Raw genomic sequence first — 24,337 nt, 5'->3', positions numbered from 1 at the left:
GTCCAGCAGTAAAAGTTTGGAGACTTATTGTCAGAATGCGTAATACGGAGAGCATAATATGACAGTTGCCGTGTATTATAAGTCTCACCAATAGCGACTTTTGGCAGGTGTTGCACTTGCCGCAGATCAAAGCATAAAGCATGTTGGGCAGTTTCTCTTTCATAATTTTGTAAAACGGTTTAGCTCTCATTATATAAATACGAAGCTCTGCTCGCGCCGTTTGTCTTTTGACCAACTCTTTAGTTAGTTTTTATTTCATGTTTCATTCTACGGCAGCGACTACAAACATCTGCTGCAGGATCACCAAACGCCAAATTAATTTTTTTTGAGAATATGTTGCTGATGAACTACTTTTTTACTTTAATGAATGAGGGACACTATCATTATACATTTTTGTGGTATTAAAGTCTTAAGATAGATACAGCCTTTTACTTTTTTATCTGCTATAGTGACTTTCTCCAACCGTCAAATTTGCGATGAATTGTGTCACCCTATCTTTCTTTGCAAAGTTTTGTTTTGTTCTGCGATCCCTTCCTCTTTTTTCACAAATGTCATTACCAGCATCTACTGAGGAAGCAATGCTATTAATTCGCGTTATTTCTATACCGAACACAGATCTAAAAACTTGGAACACACAGGAACTAGCATGCTGTCTGCTCTCACCTGAAACTTTGTAGTTTGAGTCTTCAATTTTCCATCCTTTTTCCGAGGACGTCTTCGTTTCGGACTGGAGACAACCATAAATGAAGACAGAATCCTGTCCTCTTGTAGTTTATTTAAGTGTCTGTAGACTTTCATCCTATTTCTGATTAGATGGTATACAGGGATGGTACAGCATTTAAATCTTCCCTCTTTGTGTCCACATGGAGGTCCAACTCTAGTATTTCAGGGTCCTCATCATGTTATATGAAAGATCTGAATAGTACACGTTTAAGTGGATTCCTATCCAGAAATTAAAGCGAAACACGTAGTTAGTATGTGTAGTAAAATCAATTTAGTAGCAATGTCACAAAAATTGTCTTTTAAAACGTCTTACCTCTTCATCTGCTCAATCTTCCTTTTCACAACGCCCTTCTGCCTCTTCCTAGATCCAGAGGGCTGGTCCCCTACACGTGCAACTCCATCCACGTCAGTCATATTTTTCACAAACAGTAAGCTCCCACATAAACATACTGGCAAACCAATGTGTTTCATGTGACAGTGCGCTGACTACAACAATAAGTGGTACGGGTATACAACAGATACATTGTAGTGAAGTTTTAAAACGCGTTCTGTCTTTGCGCCATAGCTGATATTTGTCTCACTGAAAAAACTTTCGTTAGCAATCGGCAGCAAATGGACTTATTGCGATTTCAATTTCACTGATGGAATTATTGCACTTTGTACAGAAAGTCAAATTTTATACCTGATTGAAACGGCAAGAAATATCGTTTCTAATGGAAATACCACCATAGGTCGATGTAGCACACCTTGTAGAGTAGAAATTCGCTTCAAACTAATTTTTGATCGCGAGTGGACATATTTGTTTCCTTGCGAAGTACGTAAACTGTAGAAGCCTGAAAGATGGTGCTCCTCCGTCTGTTTCGTTTTCCAAACCATATTCAGCAGAATTTAAATTATTTTCTAATCAATACGTCTCATCATATTTTATCTATAAAATTTTAAAGATACTGAAGAGCAAGCAAGAGGAAATTTCGCTCGTAAGTTTACCACCGTAATGGCCGCTATGCAAGTTGCCGGCTGTTCGCCGTAGACCACTTACAAGATTGTGCGGCCTTGAGCAGACTTAACAAAAGAAAGAAGAGCAAACTGAATGGGCTATAGTGGAGTAATTCAATGCACTGGGTTTTACGTAATAAATTATAGACACTGCTGATTATAAAGGAAAAGAGAGACTGGCTATTGTTAACAGCATCTGGTAAAACTACGTAAGAAAGGAATTGTATCCTAGGTACTTATTTAACGAGAAATGAAATGTTTAATAGGTATATTCCTAGTGAACAATAAATGTTCAATGATATTTGAATGCATATTTTTAGTAAAGGTATCTATAGTATTCCATATGCTGAGAAACCTAAAATATTGGTCACACTCTTTTTCTCTGCCATTGAATTGTGAACGAAACGATCGTAAGTACGATCTACTGACTGTCACCTGCAACATGTGAGCTGCAATGGAATATCCACTAGTAACTACTGGTGTGGCCGTGATTCTGTTAGATCACTGTTACAATCACTCACAGTGCTGACATATCTGCTAGAGGAAGGGTCCAGAAATCCACTACATTGTGTCTCCAGGTGATTCAGACACTTTTCTCTAACGACGATGCGTGCCCCACTAAGTAACGACGACAATAACGTATCACGTTAGTAGGAAGAGACATGGTATTGGAGCCACTGGTAGATGCAGCTGGTGTTCGATAACTGACCCACGGTAAAAGTCTAGAGTAGGGCCAGAGACACACCTGTGTGTTTCTTGCAGGAATGTTGTCAGCGCTTGCCGTGAGATATAATGGGAACAAAAGAAGGTGTGTCAGCTGTTTGTGCTACGCAGCCAGTGAGAGAGCAGCAGGTAGACGACGTGTTTCGAACTAAGACTTTCAGAGGAAAGGGTGAAACATTGCTGTAAAGAAGTGTTATAAATTTTATTGCTCCTTATTTGAGTGGAAATTGTTTACACTGTGGTAGTATCTGAAAACCAAGGACATCGTTGGAACCCACCACATATTCAAAAAATGCACTGAAATATTTCTCTGCTCTGTGTTGCTACGCAATCAATCGGCACGAGAATACTGAGTAAGTGGATAAATGTGTTTTGATTAAATCATGGAAAGAGGTAGGTGGATCAATGTTTCTAATTAAATCATGGGAGGAAGTGTGTGGATCAACGTTTTTTAATTAAATCATGGGAGAAAGGAGATGTATCAATATTTATTAATATATTGAGTGTGCGACTCTATTACGGATAGACATTGATCCACCTGCCTTCTCCCGTGAGCCCAGATCGATTACGTATTCATTTCACCACCACATCTGATACATTTTCGTGTCTCTGCAATTAATCCATGAGACATTAACCAACGTCAGTCCACTTGTAGCACTCGCTGCCATAATCGCAAAATATTTCTCTCGAAACTGACTAACACACCAGAAAACAGCAAACAAGACAATGGTTCCAATTTCAGCACTAGAAATACAATGCCTCTCTTCTCGCCTTCACTGGATATGTCAAAGAATCATCGCATTGGAAACGCGAAACTGACGCGTAGCCAATCTATAAGCAGTAGAAAAGCCCGCCGCGACTGCCACTGGCCCTGATCTAGACGTTAGCCGTGACACACTTGGTGAGGTCTAATTGAGGCAATAAAGTAATAAATTTTCTCCGTAGAAGCTCAAAATTTCATGTTCTTTTGCTTGATTTATCTGCTTTTTGCTTTTTAACTGTTATACTGTTTTTGTTTTAGAGGAGACTGTGGGGGGCCGTAGCTAGGAGCCAATTAGAGGCGGTGTAGTGACTGTTTGTGGGGCACATTTTCTAATCTTCTGATCGGATGTAACAGTCTTTCTGAAAGTCGTTGGATCGGTACATGATATTTATTAATGGTACAGAAGTGGTGACAAATGTAATCGTGAAATTTGTTTACCTGCGGAATCTTTGACATTAGTTGCGTTAGATATGAATATACTACTTATTGGCGAAACATGAAAATTTGTGCCAGACGGGGACTGAACCCGCTTTCCCGCTGTATTTCACCGCAATACCTTCTCAAGGTTCTATTATAAGGACCCAGTAGAGTGCTCTTACTGCCTCTCGTTGTGCGAACTTCGGGCCGCATTGCCTAAGCAGTTAACCAATGACCACTTGGCCTATTTTACAGGAGACAGGTATCAAGTAGTGACTTGTTCCTGATATTAACTGAAATCCTGAATCTTAAGTAACTGTGACAGAAACATACAGTCTCTGCTCAATACTTTCGTACGGAAACTGTAAAGCGCTACTTACCTCAATGCCGCAATTGTGTCCGCCAGACTCTATCACCATTCACTGCGCGCGGGATACTCAGTTCTGCAACTTGTTATTATTCACTCTCTAATCTGCTGATGGCTGAACCATTTATATCGTTTTTAATTGAAGCTGGTTGCACACGACCCACTTCATTACCTTTCTGGAAAATTCATTCTACGTGTGATCACCGTAACTTTAGATTAACAATCCAAATTCAACACTGGTTTCTTTCCTTCACACACTTTGGACATTTCCTACTCCGTGTCTGACATTGACCCTCAGCTTCTCTGACAATGTGACAAGTGTTATGCATAAGCTACATTCTAGCGATAGATAGCTTCCAGCTGCGTCGGGACGCGTTAGGTTTCTCAAATGTCCAGACAGCCTTCCCGTCTGGGCATGTACTTCAGACTGATTTGTACACAGAGCCCCCTTCAATCTTTTATGTCTATGATCTGACATGTAATTAAAATATTTAAATCTTCTAAACTCGCGACAGTGAGTGGTCACCTTAACCACTTTGGCTATGCGAGCACGCACCTCATACTGTCGACGAGCCAAACAAATTTCATAAATTCAGAACAGGTGCAACATCCTTGGCAATGTCTGTTACTACAGACACTGTTAAAAATATGTACTTCAGTCCTCGATGGCAAAACTACGACGGTAACACTAACGTGAAACCCTGTAGTGGGAATCCAAGTAAATTTGCGAGAGATGGCGTCGTAGACATAATGACATATGGAAGTTTTGGTCGGCCTGGAAGCGTGCTCGGATAGCCGAAGTTGTTTGCAGTCGGCTCGCAGCCGTGGCACGAGGTGGATGTGCTCGGCGCTCCGACCAGCGCTCTGCGGGCGTGTTTTCGTTTACACGTTAGAGCGCGGTGCCACGTCGCTTTCGTTCTTCAAGTTCTCACGTGCAACGACGTCATCTTACCGCTATGTGACTATAAAGATCACCATTCAAGCGGAACATGCACGACCTCGACCACACAAAGTGGAACAGTTCATAGTTGACTAACTTCATCTTGCACCGCAGGATGTTGTAGGAATTCACTTCCTCATCACGAGCAGCGTCGTGATGGACGTCGACTCGGGCGTCGAACCAACGTCTGCTTTCCTTCCGGTTGGGGTGGTGTCGGATGATGGTAGATCCCACTCTGATGCGGAACAACAAATGCGAAAGCAGAAGCACTGAGGAACCAAAAGAAACGCTGACGTTCACCATACGACAATTGTCTCCTCGGGATGGCTATATGGAACGGTGAATCGACGTTGGAAGAGGTATCGATCTCGGAAGACCTGCTGTTGAGCATACCTTCTTCCCAACCTACCTCAGCCGTTTCACCTCCGCAGCCTGTGGCTCCTTCCTTTCTGCTGCTTGCGTCCTCTGTGGACAGGCCGTCTACGGAGGTCGCCAACTTGCGGTGGCGTGCTGATGCTTCTTCCAATGAACAATGAAATGGCGCTGCTTCTGTTTCTGGAGTGGATGACGTAGAAGAAAAATAGGGACGGTCTGTGGATACCGTGGAAGGCTGTGTTCCATCAGTTGTGCCCCCTCTGCCTCATCACAGTGACCGCCATGGCTTCGACCGTCTTGTGCGGTCTGCCACGGCTGTATGCCACTGATAGACCCCTTGTCTCAACAGCAGGAGTGCCACAACAGACATGTCGCGTAGCTACGATTGATGTCAATGTTATCTGTATCCCACATACACTGGCAATGCCCCATGATACACTTCTTGTGGCGGACTTAGACGTCGTACCCTTACAAGAAGTATATATATGGTATTAACTATATATGAAGGTAGTATCTGTTCCCGAAAGAATGGATACCATTTATGACCGTGGAGCATCTCTAGAATGAAATGATAATTAAATTGACACCCTAGATGCAAACAGGCGTTGATATACGTCATTGGGGACATGTTGAAAATGTGTGCCCCGACCGGGACTCGAACCCGGGATCTCCTGCTTACATGGCAGACGCTCTATCCATCTGAGCCAGCGAGGGCACAGAGGATAGTGTGCCTGTAGGGACTTATCCCTTCCACGCTCCCCGTGAGACCCACATTCCCAACATGTCCACACCACTACATTCGTAGTGCGCCTAATAGATGTTTGCCCATCACATTCATTGCTCATGGCAGATTAATCTACCAAGTCCCGTACGAGTTGGAGCAGAGCGTGTGCGTTCGCACAAGAAGGTCAATGGCCAGGTTGCCATATTTTAACTATATATGAAGTACAGATACTAACTTCAATGCTAAGCACCTCGATAAACTTCATTATTACCGCTGAATAGGTTGCAGTTACACCGCTAGAGCTTAACTCACGCGAATAAGTGTCAGAGGAATCCTATCATGGCAAAAATTGATTTTTTATTTTATTTTTCAACTAGAGTCCACCTTCAACATTTGTAATTGCATTTATGTGACATGGAACTCAGCCATCGTCAGATACTGTAAATAAGATGGAAAAGCAGAAAATGGGAATCAGTAAACAAAAAATCAGCAAACAAAAAATGGTTCAATTGGCTCTAAGCACTACGGAACTTAACATCTGAGGTCATCAGTCCTCTAGAACTTAGAACTACTTGAACCTAACTAACTTAAGGACATCACACAGATCCATGCCCGAGGCAGGATTCGAACCTGCGACCGTAGCAGCAGCGCGGTTCCGGACTGAAGCACCTAGAACCGCTCGGCCACAGCGGCCGGCAATAAGTAAACAATTAGTCATGATTCCAAATAAATGAAGCGGTAGATATCACACTGAATACAGTTTTAATCCACAGTCTCAACTAAAAAAAAAGGAGTAGGAAGGATGGCATCAATGACTAATTATGTATCTCACAGTAACCACTCGTGACGTTAGTCAAGCCCCGACATGTACATTTTATTCAAATATTATTTGTAACAAAAACAGATTGTGCCGGACGTAAAATTTAAGTAGTGTTCAACTTTAATAATGTAACAAACAACGGAAGTTCGACAAATGTTAAAAAAATAAAGAAATAAAGTGAAGAAATAAACTGAACAAAAATTAGGCATGACTCGTAAAAAAAGGGAATCGTCTTTTAGGGACTTTTGTGTAGACTATCTCCATTAGAACTACTGACAGCCTTGGGAGAGCCAAGTCTAACAAAACTCTACCATCTAGTGAGCAAGATGCATTAGACAGGTGAAATACCCTCAGACTTCAAGAAGGATATAACAATTCCAATCCCAAAGAGAGCAGGTGTTGACAAATGTGAAAATTACCGAACTATCAGTTTAATAAGTCACAGCTGCAAAATACTAACGCGAATTCTCTACAGACAACTGGAAAAACTTGTAGAAGCCGACCTCGGGGAAGATCAGTTTGGATGCCATAGAATGTTGGAACACGTGAGGCAATACTGACCCTACGACTTATCTTAGAAAATACAGGGTGCGTCAAAAAAAAAAAAAAATGTATACACACTTTGAACTGTTATAGACAATTTATTTCCCGTTCTACAAGGTTAAATATCTGTGAGAAAGTAATGTTATGTTTCTTCAGCAGGTGGCAGCAGTGGCAAGGAAGTAACTGCAACATGGCGGACGTGAGTTTGAGCTTTGAAGCACGGAAGCAGATAATTAAGTGGTACTGTAAGTTTGAGAATGTAGCTACGGTTCGAAGACAGTGCAGAAGTGAGTATGGTACAGAACCACCTTCAAGGTTGACAATTACACGTCCACGAGACAAATTCGAAATTCATGGAACAGTGTGTGAGGTGCATAAAGGTCGATCAGGGCGACCTCGTACAGCTACAAGTGATGATTCCACAACTGCGGTCTTGGAACTGTTTCAGCGTTCGCCTCAAAAATCTTCAAGGCAAGCGGCACGTGAGAGTAATGTAAGTGCTAGTAGTGTGCTACGCATTCTGAAGAAAGGCAAGTTTCGTGTGTACATTCCAAGGCTGGTGCAACAACTAAGTGACGACATTCCAGATCTAAGGTTAGAATTTTGTGAATGGGTTCAGGAGATGGTGAGACGTGAACTGGGATTTATGGGTAGCATAATTTTGTCGGATGAAGCCCAATTCAATCTCAATGGAACTGTAAATAGGCACAAATGTGTGTACTGGGCTGAAGATAATACTCACATTACAGTTGGAAAGGCTGTGAATTTGCCTGGTGTAAATGTGTGGTGTGGTTTGTCTGAAAGGGGCCTCATTGGGCCTTTCCGCTTTGAAGGTACTGTTACTGGAGAAACGTATCTAACAATGCTTGCTGACTCCATATTCCCTGCCATTCGTGCATTATACGATAATGATGAGTTTTATTTCCAACAAGATGGCGCCCCGCCACACTATCACAGGGACGTACGAGCATACCTGGATCACAATGTGCCAGGCCAGTGGACAGGACGCAGGAGACCAATTAAGTTTCCTGCACGCTCTCCAAACCTCATGCCGCTGGATTTCTTCTTATGGGCCACAGTAAAAGATGAGGTGTACAATTGTAAACCACGTAACCTGGACACACTGTGGAATGAGATTCAGGTGGTATGCGCAGAAATCTCATTGGACACTTTGGTACAATGTACGGAATCAGTGGTGACTCGTACTCAGAAATGCATTGACGCTGAAGGCCACCAGTTTGAACATTAATAACATTTGCAAAGTACATTTATTATTCCAATTGGACTTTAAGCTATTCATTTTCAGAAATTTAACATTGTAGAACGGGAAATAAATTTTCTATGACGCTGCAGAGTGTGTATACATTTTTTTGACGCACCCTGTAGATTAAGTAAAGGAAAACCTACGTTTCTAGCATTTGTAGACTTAGAGAAAGCTTTTAACAATGTTGACAGGAATACTCTCTTTCAAATTCTGAAGGTGGCAGGGGTAAAATACAGGGAGCGGAAGGCTATTTACAATTTGTACAGAAACCAGATGGTAGTTATAAGAGTCGAGAGGCATGAAAGGGAAGCAGTGGTTAGTAAGGGAGTGAGACAGGACCTGGAAGAGCAGCTGAACGGAATTGACAGTGTCTTGAAAGGAGGATATAAGGCTGGCCGCCGGTGGCTGAGCGGTTCTAGGAGCTTCAGTCTGGAACCACGCGACCGCTACGGTCGCGGGTTCGAATCCTGCCTCGGGCATGGATGTGTGTGATGTCCTTAGGTTAGTTAGGTTTAAGTAGTTCTAAGTTCTAGGGGACTGATGGCCTGAGATGTTAAGTCCCATAGTGCTCAGAGCCATTTGAACCTCTTTTTTTTTTTTTTTTTTTTTTTGAGGATATAAGATGAACACCAACAACAGCAAAACGAGGATAATGGAATGTAGTCGAATTAAATCGGGTGATGCTGCAGGAATTAGATTAGGAAATGAGACGCTTAAAGTAGTAAATGAGTTTTGCTATTTGGAGAGCAAAATAACTGATGATGGTCGAAGTAGAGAGGATATAAAATGTGGACTGCCAATGGCAAGGAAAGTGTTTCTGAAGAAGAGACATTTGTTAACATCGAGTACAGATTTAAATGTCAGGAAGTCGTTTCTGAAAGTATTTGTATGGAGTGTAGCCATGTATGGAAGTGAAACGTGGACGATAAATAGTTTAGACAAGAAGAGAATAGAAGCTTTCGAAATGTGGTGCTACAGAAGAATGCTGAAGATTAGATGGGTAGATCACATAACTGATGTGGAGGTATTGAATAGAATTGAAGAGAAGAGAAATTTGTTGCACAACTTGACTAGAAGAAGGGATTGGTTTGGTAGGGCATATTCTGAGCCATGAAGAGATCGCCAATTTAGTATTGGAGGGCAGCATGGAGGATAAAAATCGTAGAGGGAGACCAAGAGATGAATACACTAAACGGATTCGGAAGAATGTAGGTTGCAGTAGGTACTGGGAGATGAAGAAGCTTCCACAGGATAGAGTAGCATGGAGAGCTACATCAAGCCAGTCTCTGGACTAAAGACCATAGCAACAACAACATCGACTATTTCCAGTTGGTATTAAATTTTGATTACAGATTAAGGAGTGTTCGGCACTTGACTTCATATGCTTCCCCCTCCCCTGATTAAGCAGCAACAGCAGATGTTCATCTCCAGGCAGGCTGCTGCTCCAGTATCGGATGTTTCCAAAATAACGTTCAAGGTAGGTCCTGGGTTGCTTAGGATCATTTGTTATCGTTAAATTATTTGTCTCTGCCAGGTATTGCACTGTTTTGCTACAAACTTTTTCACGTAAACGTTGCTATCGACTACAATGATTAATGAAGACACTACTGCTACATGCATCCGGATTCGTTATAGTTCTTTTATAAATTAGGTACCGATCAGTTTTTTATCTCCGTGGACAGAGTGCCTGTGTCACTTTCATTTGTGAAGGCGCTAGATGCGACTTCAGCTAGCTCTTGTCTATGTAAGCTACCTTCTGTCTTGCTGGAATAACTAACCCTGTCCGGAATCGTTGCCGCTCTTTTGTGAAAGTTGCAGCCAATACTGGCCGTTACCAAGAGAAAGCCGAGTCCGAACAGTCACATTCTTTCAGGAGACCGACAGAGGTGGCGCACTGGTAAGCACACCGGACCCACATTCGGGAGGACGCAGGTGCGTATATTCTTCCGGCCCTCCAGACGGAGGTGGTGCGTGCTTTCCCTAAATCGATTACGATAAATAGCGCAAAGGTTCCTTTAAGAAAGACACGACTGATGACCTCTCCCATCCGTCCTTCGATCCTGTGCTTCGTCTATAATGACCTCGTCGTCGACGGAACTAACCTAACCTAAAGCGGTTATAACAGAAGCTAAAGGCTCACTTCTATAGGAAATATAAACTCCCCCATCCTGTGCTATCCAGTGCGGTAAGTCGGCAAGGTGGTTTGCCGTTAGACAATCGTCGAAGATAAGCATTAATTTTACGATGACATCTGCTGTTGAAGCATCGTATCTACAGAAGTGGACAGGAAAGGTATTGGAACATGCTTATAAAAGACTCGGAAAAAGAATTATCTTGACAAAGTGTCAACTGCAGAGATATTAGGTAAAGTCTACATCTGTTACATCTATATGTGTACACAGTTATTCACCACGCCGTGTGAGGGAGAGAGTACGTCAGACACCACTATCACTTTGCCTCTTTCCTTCTCCATTTGCGAGTAGTGTATGCGAAGCACGACTGTTGGTAGGCTTTGTTTTTTGACATGAGACTTCTGGCTGATTTGATGCGGCCCACCGCGAATTCCTCTCCTGTGCCAACCTCTTAATCCCAGAGTAGATCTTACACTCGACGTCCACAATTATTTGCCGGATGTATTCCAATCTCCGTCTTCCTCTACAGATTTTACCCTCTACAGGTCCATCTACGGTCATGGAAATTATTCCGTGATGTCTTAACACATGTTATATCATTTTGTCCCTTCTTCACCGATTCTGCGGAGAACGTCCGCATTCCTTACCTTATCAGCCCACCTACTTTTCAGCGTTCTTCTGTAGCACCACATCTCAAAAGCTTCAATTCTTATTTGTTGTGATTTTTCCACACTCCATAATTCACTGCCATACGATAGTATGCTCCAAACGTACGTTCTCAGAACATTCTTCCTCATATTAAGGGCTATGTTTGATACTTGTAGATTTAGGCCTGTGTCTGACACCAGTAGATTTCCGTTGGTTAGTAATGCGCTCCTTGTCTACGCTAGTGTGTTTTCCTGTGTTCTGCGTGCTTTGTCCTTAACAAGTTATTCCGCTTCCATGGCAGGAGAATGCCTTATATTCGTCTACCTCGTCATCACCAAATATGACGTTAAGCTTTTCACTAATCTCAGTTCTGCTACTGCTCATTACTTCCATCTTTCTTTGGTTTACCTCTATCCGTATTCTGCACTCATTACACTGTTCATTCTATTTTACATATCCTGTAATTCTTCCTCATCTTCACTGAAGACAGTAATGTTCTCACCGAATCTTAACATTGATGTCCTTTCATGCCGAATGTTGGTGTCACGCTTGAATATTTTCTTTTAGCTCCGTCATTGCTTCTTCTTTGTATAGATGAGCAATAGAGGCGAAGGACCTGCCTCACGCCCTTTTTAGGCGTTTCTGCCCTGAGCTCTAATTTCTCTGATTTTACCGCTGTCGTCATTTCACGAGATTTATGAAATGGAGGTAATATGTGGCCTAAAACGTCTTGAAACATACACTCTAGAAATTTTAACAGTAAACTTCTCCGTGGTTCAATGTCCGCTACTGGAGTTTCATGAGCTTCTCGGTAGCATTCTAGCGTTTACTGGACTTAATGATACGCTGTGCTCTTCTTTGGATCTGTCGTATCTGTCTTCGAGCTTGCAGAAACGTCATCAGTCATATCCCAGAAAAATGGCAGATGTCCGAGACCACCACGTCTTAAATGGCGTGCCTCAGATCAAACTTGAACTGACGAAGCCTTCTTATTTGATGATTGGCGGCGCATTAAGTATCAGCATATTTCGGTCTAAGATCAGGCCATCACCGAATTCACTGTATCAAAGAAGACTGAAAACACATATAACAAACTGTGTAACATCAGAGTCTGCAGCTTTACGTGAAGAGACATTAAATGCGTCACATCTCATATTAATGTAGGAAAGTACATACAAAGACATCTGAGCTGTGCATTTGCGTAATTGCAATAACAGCTATCATATGTATATCGCTTCAGCACTACCAGTAACTGTATAACTTAAATTTTGTCCATTTAAACTCATAATTGTTTGTATGTTATATTTCCATGCACTGAACAGAGTAAGTCAAAGATTATTCAATGGAGCGTTTAATGCATTGCAAAGATGTACCAACTGCTGATTAGCTCGATTGTCAGCACAACATAGATGCTAACATTACGCATATTACAAGCACTATGTTACAGCATTAATAATTCAGTTACAAGCCATTTAGATTTTATGATAACTGTGTAACGTTAATCGAAACACAGACAGTCACACTTCAATCTAAACAACACTAAAAGTAATACAGGTACTACTAATACGGATATCATCTCCATGGAATGCGCTATCGTTATGGTTGTGCGATTCACGCGCAGTGATACTATTTCCAGAAGATCCCAAGACGGCAACTAGATTCTGTCGAAACCGGCCACTGAGGAAACATAAATATTTCAACAAGCTATCTTGCCTACAAAAATTCTTATTTATCACCAAATACTAGAACGTACTCAGCAATACGTCCAACTTATACAGGTAACATCGTCATGACATGTAATGTCGACTAAAATCTAAATTATTTAATTTAGTAATACAGATTATAATTCCAGCTATTTATTTTCATGAAAATTATTGGTGTGAATATGCTGTTGAAATACACTGCCATTCTGGAGGCGTAATGTAAAATGTAGTGACCTATAAATGCTCTGTTTAAATTTTGTATGGTAGCAAGCAACATACTTTTCAGTTCATATACTGTATGATTATGTGCTGGTACTATGTTAAACATGCAACGTAGTAGAATTGTAGCTCTAATGATGATAATCAGTAATATTATAATGATTATTATATGTGGATATTTAAAAAAAAACTAACTTTATTAAATTTTAGTCAACATTGCACTTCATGACGATGTTATCTGTGTGAATATACCTGTATTACTTTTAGTGTGGTCTGTGTTTCTATGAAAGTTGTACATAAACCATAGAATCTAAATGGTTTGTGATTCAATTATTAGTGCTGTAACATAGCAGGTGCATTTAGTGCTTGTAAAACGCGTAATGTTAGCACCTAAATTGTGGTACCAGTCCAGCTAATCAGTATTTGGTATATCTTTGCAATGCCTTAAAGGCTCCATCGAGTACATGACAATACCACATAAAAACACGTGTGAGGTTAAATGGACATATAATTTACGTATTTAGCAATATACATCTGATAACTGTTATTCCAACTATGCAAATGCATAGCCGAGATGTTTTTGTAAGCACTTTTTTTACATTAATATGTAGTGTCATCACTTAGCGTCTTTTCACGTAACAGCTGCCTACTTTAATATTACACAGTTTATTGTAGGTGTTTTTGTTCTTCTTAGTACAGTGGTCTGACACTAGACCGAAGTCGATCACCTCTAACAAAATACACTGATATAGATATTTATTGCATAGTGCAGTTCTCCAAGGAATTTTATATTCCACTCAGCTTAATAGATAACACATTTCTGTTACAAACAGAACAGTACGAGTACAATATGTCTATTTCTTTCTGCCTTCTTAATTTATCTTATTTAAAGATGTAGCACTTGAATAAGATCCAGAAATTCATTTCTGTTACAGAAGAATGTCTGTGAAGTACTTATTTTAAAAGGGAGACCAAGCCATTTCTGCGGCCACTAGATTTACACTACTGGTCATTAAAATTGCTGCATCAAGAAGAAATGCAGATGATAAATGGGTATTCATTGGACAAATATATTATACTAGAACTGACATGTGATTACATTTTCACGCAATTTGGGTGCATAGATCCTGAGAAATCAGTACCCAGAACAACCAACTCTGGCCGTAATAACGGCCTTGATACTCCTGGGCATTGAATCAAACAGAGCTTGGATGGCGTGTACAGGTACAGCTGCCCACGCAGCTTCAACACGATACCACAGTTCATCAAGAGTTGAGACTGGCGTATTGTGACGAGCCAGTTGCTTGGCCACCATTGACCAGAAGTTTTCAATTGGTGAGAGATCTGGAGAATATGCTGACCAGGGCAGCAGTCAAACATTTTCTGTATCCTGAAAGGCCCGTACAGGACCTGCAACATGAGGTCGTGCATTATCCTGATGAAATGTAGGGTTTCGCAGGGATCGAATGAAGGGTAGAGCCGCGGGTCGTAATACATCTGAAATGTAACGTCCACTGTTGAAAGTGCCGTCAGTGCGAACAAGAGGTGAGCGAGACGTGTAACCAATGGTACCCCATACCATCACGCCGGGTGATACGCCCGTATGGCGATGACGAATACATGTTTCCATGGCTGCACGATCCATTACAGCCATGCTGATAAGATGCCTGTCATCTCGACTGCTAGTACCAGGCCGTTGGGATCCAGCAGGGCGTTCCGTATTACCCTCCTGAACCCACCGATTCCATATTCTGCTAACAGTTATTGGATCTCGACCAACGCGAGCAGCAATGTCGCGATACGATAAACCGCAATCGCGATAGGCTAGAATCCGACCTTTATCAAAGTCGGAGACGTGATGGTACGCATTTCCCCTCCTTACACGAGGCATGATAACAACGTTTCACCAGGCAACGCCGGTCAACTGCTGTTTGCGTATGAGAAATCGGTTGGAAACTTTCCTCATGTTAGCACGTTGTAGGTGTCGCCACCGGCGCCATTCTTGTGTGAATGCTCTGAAAAGCTAATCATTTGCATATCACAGCATCTTCTTCCGATCGGTTAAATTTCGCGTCTGAAGCACGTCATCTTCGTTGTATAGCAATTTTAATGGCCAGTACTGTATATTATTGCTAAAGATTTTACCAAGAACCGAAACAAACGTAACAGTTATTTTGAGGGAGGGGAGGGGGCTCTTGTAGACAAACGTTATCGTGCCGGGCAGGGCATAGCGCATAGCCTCACCACCAAGTAGTGACCCCTACCGCGGCGTCTGAAAGGCGGCGCAGCGGTCAGTGTAGCTTTGAGAGGGCGGTGGCTGGGCGGACGGATCCACGCATGCGCAGTTGCGTGGCGCGGCGCGGCGCGGCGCCCAGCGTGGGCCGGACTGGTAAATAAGCTGCGCGCCGCGCCACGCCACACCGCGCCGCGCCGCGGCAGGTTGCGACACGGCCGCAGCTTTCGCGAGGCCATAAGCGACCAGGTGAGAGGAGTCCGCGCGTTGCGACAGCACGCGACGCGATACGCTTTTCTGGATAACGTGCTGCCGCTTGTCAGGTCAGTTCCGCAACCAGTAGCAGTGTCAGGCCGCCGCATTAAATAAATTGCTATGCCCGCCATCAAACACAAGTCTCGCTGAATCTGTACGGCTCCTTTCTATCAAGTACCAGACAGTAGTCAAGAGGTTATATCTTTCACATTGCAGAGCTGCACCATGCTTCAGTAATGCGGAAAGTAATTTGGACCATTGAAATGTGTTTTCATGAACTGTTTATTACATTTTCATTTTCTGTTTCTTCTTCTTCTTCGTAGGATATCTACTTATAGCAGGGTCTGATAACTATAAGTAATTGCTCATCCGAAATTCGTAGGCTATTTCGTTACCTAGGGGAAGAAAGTCGTGTCCTCCTGAATCATACAACCCTTTAGGTTTGTATTTAACAATGTGATTATAACTGAAGTGCAGCTATTCATGATCCAGTGCGGCCTGTAATTATCGTATGGTAGCGAAACTTAGTAGATATGCCAATGAGTTAATCTGGGACCGACTTACGGTGAAAAAAAAAATAGTTCCACTTTTGGCCACCAAGTGCAAATCATCCTAAGAGAGGATGCTGTTTTAGAAGCCAATAAAGAAGTTTAATTTTGCCCAGCCTACCGCCTTACATGAGGAGCACATGATTGGATGATAGGCAACACACATAGCACACAAACTCTGCCGAGTACCTATGCCCTGCCACATCCCAGGGGTCTAACCAGTCTTAAACGATGCCTAGTGTCGCCGGAAAGTTTCATCAAACATGTTGTCTCTAACAAAAGTTGTTACCCATGACGTGATCTATAAACCACAGACGATCGTCGCAAACGCTTTGAAATACCACGTACATAAAACAGCCACGAATGTCCTGTGTTTTCTTCTATCTTATCCTCGCCATCCTCTTTACCGTCCGCCCCCAGTAGCTGAGTGATCAGCGCGACAGAATGTCAGTCCTAAGGGCCCGGGTTCGATTCCCAGCTGGGTCGGAGTTTTTCTCCGCTCAGGCACTGGGTGCTGTGTTGTCCTAATCATCATCATTTCATCACCATCGACGCACAAGTCACCGAAGTGGCGTCAAATCGAAAGACTTGCACCCGGCGAACGGTCTACCGACGGAAGGCCCTAGTCGCACGACATGACATCTTCCTTACCACGCGCGTCCATCTCCGATTTCTCTCCCACGGTTTCCGTTTAAATTGCTGTATGGACAGGTTATGATATTCTGGAGTTCGATCTTCGCCTACCTATCCAAATTCATGAGGTGGTTTCGAGTCTAGGGACTCTTTACCCCAGAGCCCATAACTGTTCAGTGTAGTGGTGGTTTCGAGTCTCGTGACTCTTTACCGAGAGCCCATATCTGTTCAGTGTAGTATAGTACAGTTTGTGTCAACTCTGGAGAAACACCAGGGCATTTAATTAGAGCAGTGTAGAAACTACCTCAAAACCAGGACCAGGATATCAGCTATAGCAGGATATCTAGCGTGGGCCCCGTTAAGGTCTTGCTCACAGTGCGTTCTTCAAGAGCAGGTCGCGGCACTGTGTTTTTCTTCGTAAGAAAAGGTCATTATCCGTTTTGACTCACTGTATGTCATTTTCTTCACTCTGTATGTGGATGTTAGGATGACACAAAGTGTTGTAAGTACTTATACCTTCCGGACTTAGCGCGTAATTAAGAAATAAATGCTGACGGCATTTTCACGAATAGTATTTAATTAATAACTTTTTCAATAAAATATATGCTTCGTGACTCACAACATGGAAATTAATATGAAACATCGCTGTTCCGAAGTAAAAATTTGGTCTACCTGGCTCAGAAATTAAAGAAAGCTATTAAATTATTAAGGTAAAACAAAGATAGAACAGTCATCGCTGTTAATTGCAATGAATTATCGCCTGAAAAAAATGATAGAATGAAGAGGCGTTTTACTGATTTTATCACGATTGTATTTGTGTCAATCCCAAAAGAAAAGGTCTTGCGAATAGTACAACATTTTCTGTAATATTCCGTTGCAGACGAGTTGATTTTCGTTAGTGGGACTAAAGTCACAACGAAAGATTGCAATAATATTAATTCATCTGCAGTGGTACAGTTCAGGAAGAAATATTTTCTGTTCAAGAATGCCAGTGGATTTCTTATTCCAAGTCCTGTTTGTCTGCTTCTCTTGTCCACATCTGTTTAAGACAGAAAATCGGAATAATAGTACGAGTGGCGTTCGATAAGTAACGCAACACATTTTTTCATCTTCCCATTTCGGTTGAAAAAAATATGGAATGTGTTGCGGAACATCGTGGAATATTACCGCTTCAGCCCGAATAGTTTCTCGAATTTCCGATAGGTGCTGGCGCTATACGTAGCCTTGAAGATGGCTTCTGTGACAGAGGTGCGTTCCAGGCAGAGAGATGTCATTGAGTTCCTTTTGGCATTTGCAGGATGTCAGTGAATGCAAGCGCCTTGCGTCGTTGGCCGAGTTGTCTGTCATCGTCATAGCAAGATCGCACGAGCCTGTACGAACACGAGCGTGCCGGCCGGCCATACACAACTGTGACTCCCGAAATATTGGAACATGCGGACACTCTTGTAAGTGTGAAAGTGTGAACATGTCGTTTCTCATGACAACACAAAGCCCCTCTCAAATCTGTGGACCCGAGAGGAGATCACAAAACTTCACTTGACTGCTTCTCCTCATCCACCCTACAGCCCAACTGTTTCCTCCAGTAAAGGAGCCAGTACTCTGGAACCAATGCGTATATGAAGGAGAGGTTATTGATGCAGCAAGATGTTGGCTCCAACGTCGACCAGTTGAGTGATACCTTGCCAGCATACGAGGTCTTCCAAGCAAGGTGGCGTAAGACCGTCGCACTGAACGAAGATTATATTGAAAAATAAGGTTTTGTAACAAAAAGAATTGGGTGTAATGTATTGGATTGGAATCCTAAATAAAACCAATCTGCTTTCAGAAAAGAAATATGTTGCATTTCTTATTGAATTCCGCTCGTGTATGGCAGTCACCTGATGAATTGCTCATTAATATACTGGAAAGGAATGTTTCACGAAAAATAAGAAAACAAATGTTTGCGATTTTAATTAAATATTTATTGGCGTCATCAGACTAATAAATAAATAGTTGACTTAACCGTAGACCTTGGCAACGGGGGCAGCTCCGTAGGCCAGACCACCGTAGCCGTAGCCGATAGCGGGGGCGGCGTAGGCAGCGGGGGCGGCGTATGCGACGGGGGCGTGGGCGACAGCGGGGGCGGCGAGGACGCGGGCCGTCTGGGAGATCCTGTAGGTGTTAGCCACGGAGGCGGCGGCGGGCACGGCGGCGTGGGCCACGGCCACGGGGGCGGCGGCGGCGTAGCGGGCGTAGCCCAGGGCGGGGGCGGCGGCGATGGCGGGGGCGGCGTAGCCTATGGCAGGGGCGGCGTAGGCGGCGGGAGCGGCGTAGGCGGCGGGAGCAGCCAGGACGCGGGCCGTCTGAGAGATCCTGTAGGTGTTAGCCACGGAGGCGGCGGCGGGGGCCACGGCGTGCGCCACAGCCACGGGGGCGGCCGCGATGGCGGGGGCGGCGTAGCCCACGGCGGGGGCGGCGTAGCCCACGGCGGGGGCGGCGTAGCCTCCCAGGTAGCCGGCCGAGGCGGCGGCGATCAGAGCGGACAGGACGACCTATGGGAACGAAAGACATCGCGGGTAATCATATTGCAAATGACGACGCACTGTTCACTTACCGTGGAAATGGAAAGAACTCTTGCGTTTCACAAAGCATATGAAGCCTAAAGCCACAGTTGTGCATCAAGATTTTCTTTAGTCTGAACGTTGTCACGTTTACACGTGCGAAAAAAAGTAATGCCGATTTGGAACCATGTTTTTTTTCTGACGTACTCTCAAGTGGAAAATGTAAGTTACAAAATTCAAAAACCAAGTGGTAGGTGGCGAAATATTTGATTTATTCTCAGTTCCCCCGAGAAACCAAAATACGAAAATACGGCAATTCATACTGTGAAGAGGGTGCATTGGAAGAATATTTATATTACATATATATTCAGTAGTATCATTCATCAGGAGATATCTTGTAGATTGACCGGAAACTGTTACCGTCCAGCATGAAAGCTGTGGTAGCTGTTGTGTGCAGGGTATATTAACAGGTGAACAGAAACACACATCTCAACTCTTTAGGGAGAAAGAGTACAGTACAAAGCGCGAATTATAATGTCATCCTCCTAGAGAGAGGAATGTGCATGACATTTTAGCATAAACCAGAATCTGATGATGTAAGAGGCGTTCTACTACTGTCTGACAATCAGCGGAGGCGAAATATTTCGGTGTATCAACGAAAACAGACATTCCGCAAACGTTCCATTATAGCTATATTAACGCGCAGTGTCTCACTTGGGTATATATGGTTGTTTGTTATTTACCACTTTCTTACCATTATCTTTTGGGTACATGAACTAGAAGTTGGAGTCCTGGTCTGATTCGTAACACGATTGCTTTATCGTCTCTCAATTGTCAGCACAAAGTTACAATTCCAAGAAATATACTGGATGATCAATCTCTAGTAGAATGACTAGTAGAGTGTTAAAAGTGTCGCATAGTGTTTTAAAACAGTGACATTAAATTTATGACTCCGACACTAGTACCCGCGATCTGTTACCTATTACATATTATTGCTTAAGAAGTGTGCTGTAAAGACGTAAATGGTTTCCCTAAACGAGTCGAGACCAATATCGGAGTAATAGCTGCGGCTATAAGCATAGTCGTTTTTACCTCCATTATTCTCTAACTAAGCCTATGGCCCAAATGTGGCAATCTTATTGTCCACTGGATTATAAACTGTTCACTTCTTTCTGCATATATTGTCTTCGTTTTTCCGATACATCAGAGTTCTGAGCGATGTCTGTATGGTCTTGATTTGTGTCAGGCTCTTGAGCACCTACTGAGGTATGTGTGACGTGAAATGAAATGTCGCGTGGCTATGGCCTCCCGTCGGGTAGACCTTTCGCCTGGTGCAAGTCTTTTGAGTTGACGCCACTTCGGCGACTTGCGTTTCAATGAAGATGAGATGATGACGATTAGGACAAGACAACACCCAGTCCCTGAGCGGAGAAAATCCCTGACTCAGCCGGGAATCGAACCCGTACCCCTTGGCATAACATTCCATCACGCTGGCCACTCAGCTGCCGAGGCGAATATGTGTAAAGCATCGAGCATATATTAGTTCAAAAATGGTTCAAACGGCCCTGAGCACTATGGGACTTAACTTCTAAGGTCATCAGTCCCCTAGAACTTAGAACTACTTAAACCTAACTAACCTAAGGACATCACACACATCCATATATTAGTGTAGTGCAGTAATCCGGAAGACAAGAAACTATTATTTCGTTACGGTCAGTCAACACAGCGCATATTTCACTAAAAGAGAAGTAATTTTACCCTGGCAGATTTTGTAGCTTAAGCTCCTGGATTTAAAATTTTAGTGGTCCGCGTTTTTAGTGATTCACATGTCGATCGCGGTGACGTATCTCTTTATTCGACCACAAGATTTAGTGGTGGTTACTCAAGACCGTAGCTTCACTGCAGATCAATAAGTGACTATCAGTTGTCTCGTCCATGAATTTTACTTCAGCAGTTAGTGGTTAACAGCTTAGAGTCCGGGATGAACGCTTCTAGCAGTCTATACGGCGGTTTCTTTGAACTGGAACAGTGCTTTCCTAGCCACGACCCGATTGCGAATGGTATGCCTTGCCTTTCTCCTGTATTTGAACTGATTTCCCAGCTTATAGTTTAATTCAGTCTGCGAACCACAGAGGTGATTAGGTTTTTACACGTTTAAAAATGACTACGAAAGATGAAAGAAGCGGTAAATGATGGGTAAAATCCCAGGATCATCTGGAAACTGAAACATAAAAACTAGGATCAGTACTCTGACACTTATTCACCCAGCCGCGGAATTTTAAGTATTTTTTATTACGAGAGTTACATCGGACAGGCTGACGTTAACGTGGTCCATACTCTGTCTCAAGTAAGTAAACATTACACTGGAGGTAACTGAAGCTAGTATGGGCGGCGTCATAGTAACTACGGCCTACATAATCGTAACGCACAGCCTTCATGTCATACGGGAGCTGCACTATTAACGATATAGTATTAAGAGATAGGTGAAAAAGAAGTAGGGTTATTTAATCCTTAGGGACTACCAAAGACACTCCGTACTCACCAGCTTGTACATGTTGGTTGGTTGGGTGGTTGCGTTCGGTCTGCTGTGGTGATCGAATGTGCCGTTGAGGAGACGAGGCGGCGTTTTATAGGGTCGAATGGCGGCCAAGGGCGGCCACACCTGCTCCAATAGGCCCCCCGCACCGATTTGGCAACCGCAAAATAGGAGGCGGGGCGCCGGGCAGCGACCAGCGGCCAGCTGGTGCAGCCGTGCCGCCACACGCCGAGACACCGGGCCGGTCAGAACATTGTGCTCGCCGCACCCACTGGCGCCGCGGAACGTTTCTGTGCGTCGTTGTAGTAATGGGACCGTCACATACTGCTATAAGGATCAGATACTGATACTTACAGCAGTATGCGAAATTTGCTATGGGAAAAGACTTTGGCAGCACAGGAGAGAAAACCGGAAGTCTCAGCGGCTGTCGTCGATATACAGGGTGTTGCACGAAATGTGTTACCAATTGTTTCTTTCACAGTTTACGACGCACATTAGATATCCCGCTGGGATCTCTACAGCAGTACCAGCAGAGCTTGGAAAAACATATGAATTACGAAATGACGTGTAATTCATGATACTGCCGCTAGGAGACTAGTAAGCAGCAGTCGCTGACAATGGAAGACTGACGACACAGCAACGATCGGCAATTGTGTTACTTTTTCATGAAACGAAAACCCTTGTTGTGACTCAGAGGCGTTTTCGACAACAGTTTAACACACGATGGGTCCCTTTCAAGAAGACCATCCACAAGTTGTACGATAAATTTGCACACGAAGGAACAGTATTGGAAGCGAAGCGACCTCGGCCTGAGTCTATTTGTTCGCCGGAGAATATTGAAGCGGTACAAAATTGGCCCCCCCAATAGTCGAGACCTCAAACCATGTGACTTTTTTCTTTGGGGGTACCTAAAGGAAAAAATTTCCCGAAACGTCCACGTGATTTAATGGAGCTCAGAAGACTTATTCTTCAAGCTTGCAGTGAAATTACGGAGGACATGTGCCGTAGGGTAATCACTAACTTCAGTGTTCGTTTGAAGGAAGTTAGGAAACGAAATGGTGCACATATTGATCATGTGCTGAGTGAGAACAAATCTCCATGGACGGCTATTCATTGTAGTATATGTTCCTTTCAGATTGTATTGACAATAAAGTTTATATTCAAAAACAAAATGGTAACCCATTTCGTGCGCCACCTTGTATATCTTATTAGCTTCTCGCCTACGGCTTCGCCCCTTACATACATGTCACATACACTGGGGTGAAAAAAGTCTTGCGATACCTCCTAATAGCATGTCGGACCTCCTTTAGCCCCGCGTAATGCAGCAGCTCAACGTGGCATGGACTAAACAAGTCGTTGCAGAAATAAAAAGGTTCAAATGGCTCTGAGCACTATGGGGCTTAACATCTGTGGTCATCAGTCCGCTAGAACTTAGAACTACTTAAACCTAACTAACCTAAGGACATCACACACATCCATGCCCGAGGCAGGATTCGAACCTGCGACCGTAGCAGTCGCACGGTTCCGGACTGCGCGCCTAGAACCGCGAGACCACCGGGGCCGGCATTTGCAGAAATACTGAGCCATGCTGCCTGTATGGCCGTTCATAATAATTGCGAAAGAGTTGCCGGTACGGGATTCTGCGTACGAAGTGGCCTCTCGATTATATCCCTTAAATGTTCCATGGATGGCCAAATCATCCGCTCGAATTGTCCAGAATGTTCTTCGAACCAGTCACGAACGATTGTGTCCAGATGACACGTGAATTGCTATAATAATAAATATAAAAGGTGGCAATTCTATTTACGCACTGTCTTTTAAATAGATATGATGGTATCTGATACTCAAATACTAATGCAAAGAAACGTAATGATGCTAAAATGCTTTAAATTCTTACTATGATTTAATCTTTAAAATTTAATAATTTTCTTCCTGTTGACATTTAATTAATTAACTTGCGTTGTTCAGATTTCGTAAAGCTGACGGCGTTAAAATTTAAAGTTGTTCAATCCCTGTTTTGTTTTTCTTTCAATTGTAGCGAGCCAGCGATGGTGCAATGCTGTTCGCTTTCAAGTCTACACATTTATAAAAATCAGGTCCAGGAAACGCTTTTGTGACAACGGTTGCGATTTAGACGGTATTCACGTAATTGTACTGATTAAAGAGTTATCGTTTGCGAAAGATGCAGGTTCGATGAAAGCTGTGTGCACTTTTGCGCGTATAATGAAAATATTC

At 43.2% G+C, this 24,337-nt stretch overlaps 1 protein-coding gene and 1 non-coding gene across 2 annotated transcripts; both read right to left on the bottom strand.

Moving 5' to 3' along the window:
- Positions 1 to 5,944: 5,944 nt before the first annotated feature.
- Positions 5,945 to 6,019, bottom strand: Trnat-ugu. The gene has a single exon. It is a non-coding gene; the product is annotated as a tRNA-Thr (tRNA).
- A 12,979-nt stretch (positions 6,020 to 18,998) lies between these two features.
- Positions 18,999 to 22,120, bottom strand: LOC124606182 (cuticle protein 38). Its single transcript, XM_047138148.1, has 2 exons — positions 22,109 to 22,120; positions 18,999 to 19,557 (listed from the first exon to the last, which is right to left on the bottom strand). The coding sequence occupies exons 1-2, from the start codon at positions 22,118 to 22,120 to the stop codon at positions 19,024 to 19,026; spliced, it is 546 nt and encodes a 181-aa protein (XP_046994104.1). The 3' UTR covers positions 18,999 to 19,023.
- Positions 22,121 to 24,337: the final 2,217 nt, after the last annotated feature.

This window comes from Schistocerca americana, chromosome 3 (genome assembly GCF_021461395.2).
Source record: "Schistocerca americana isolate TAMUIC-IGC-003095 chromosome 3, iqSchAmer2.1, whole genome shotgun sequence".
In the NCBI taxonomy this organism is placed as follows: domain Eukaryota; kingdom Metazoa; phylum Arthropoda; class Insecta; order Orthoptera; family Acrididae; genus Schistocerca; species Schistocerca americana.
Note: the sequence above shows the minus strand (reverse complement) of the source record. Positions and strands in the feature narration are given on the sequence as shown.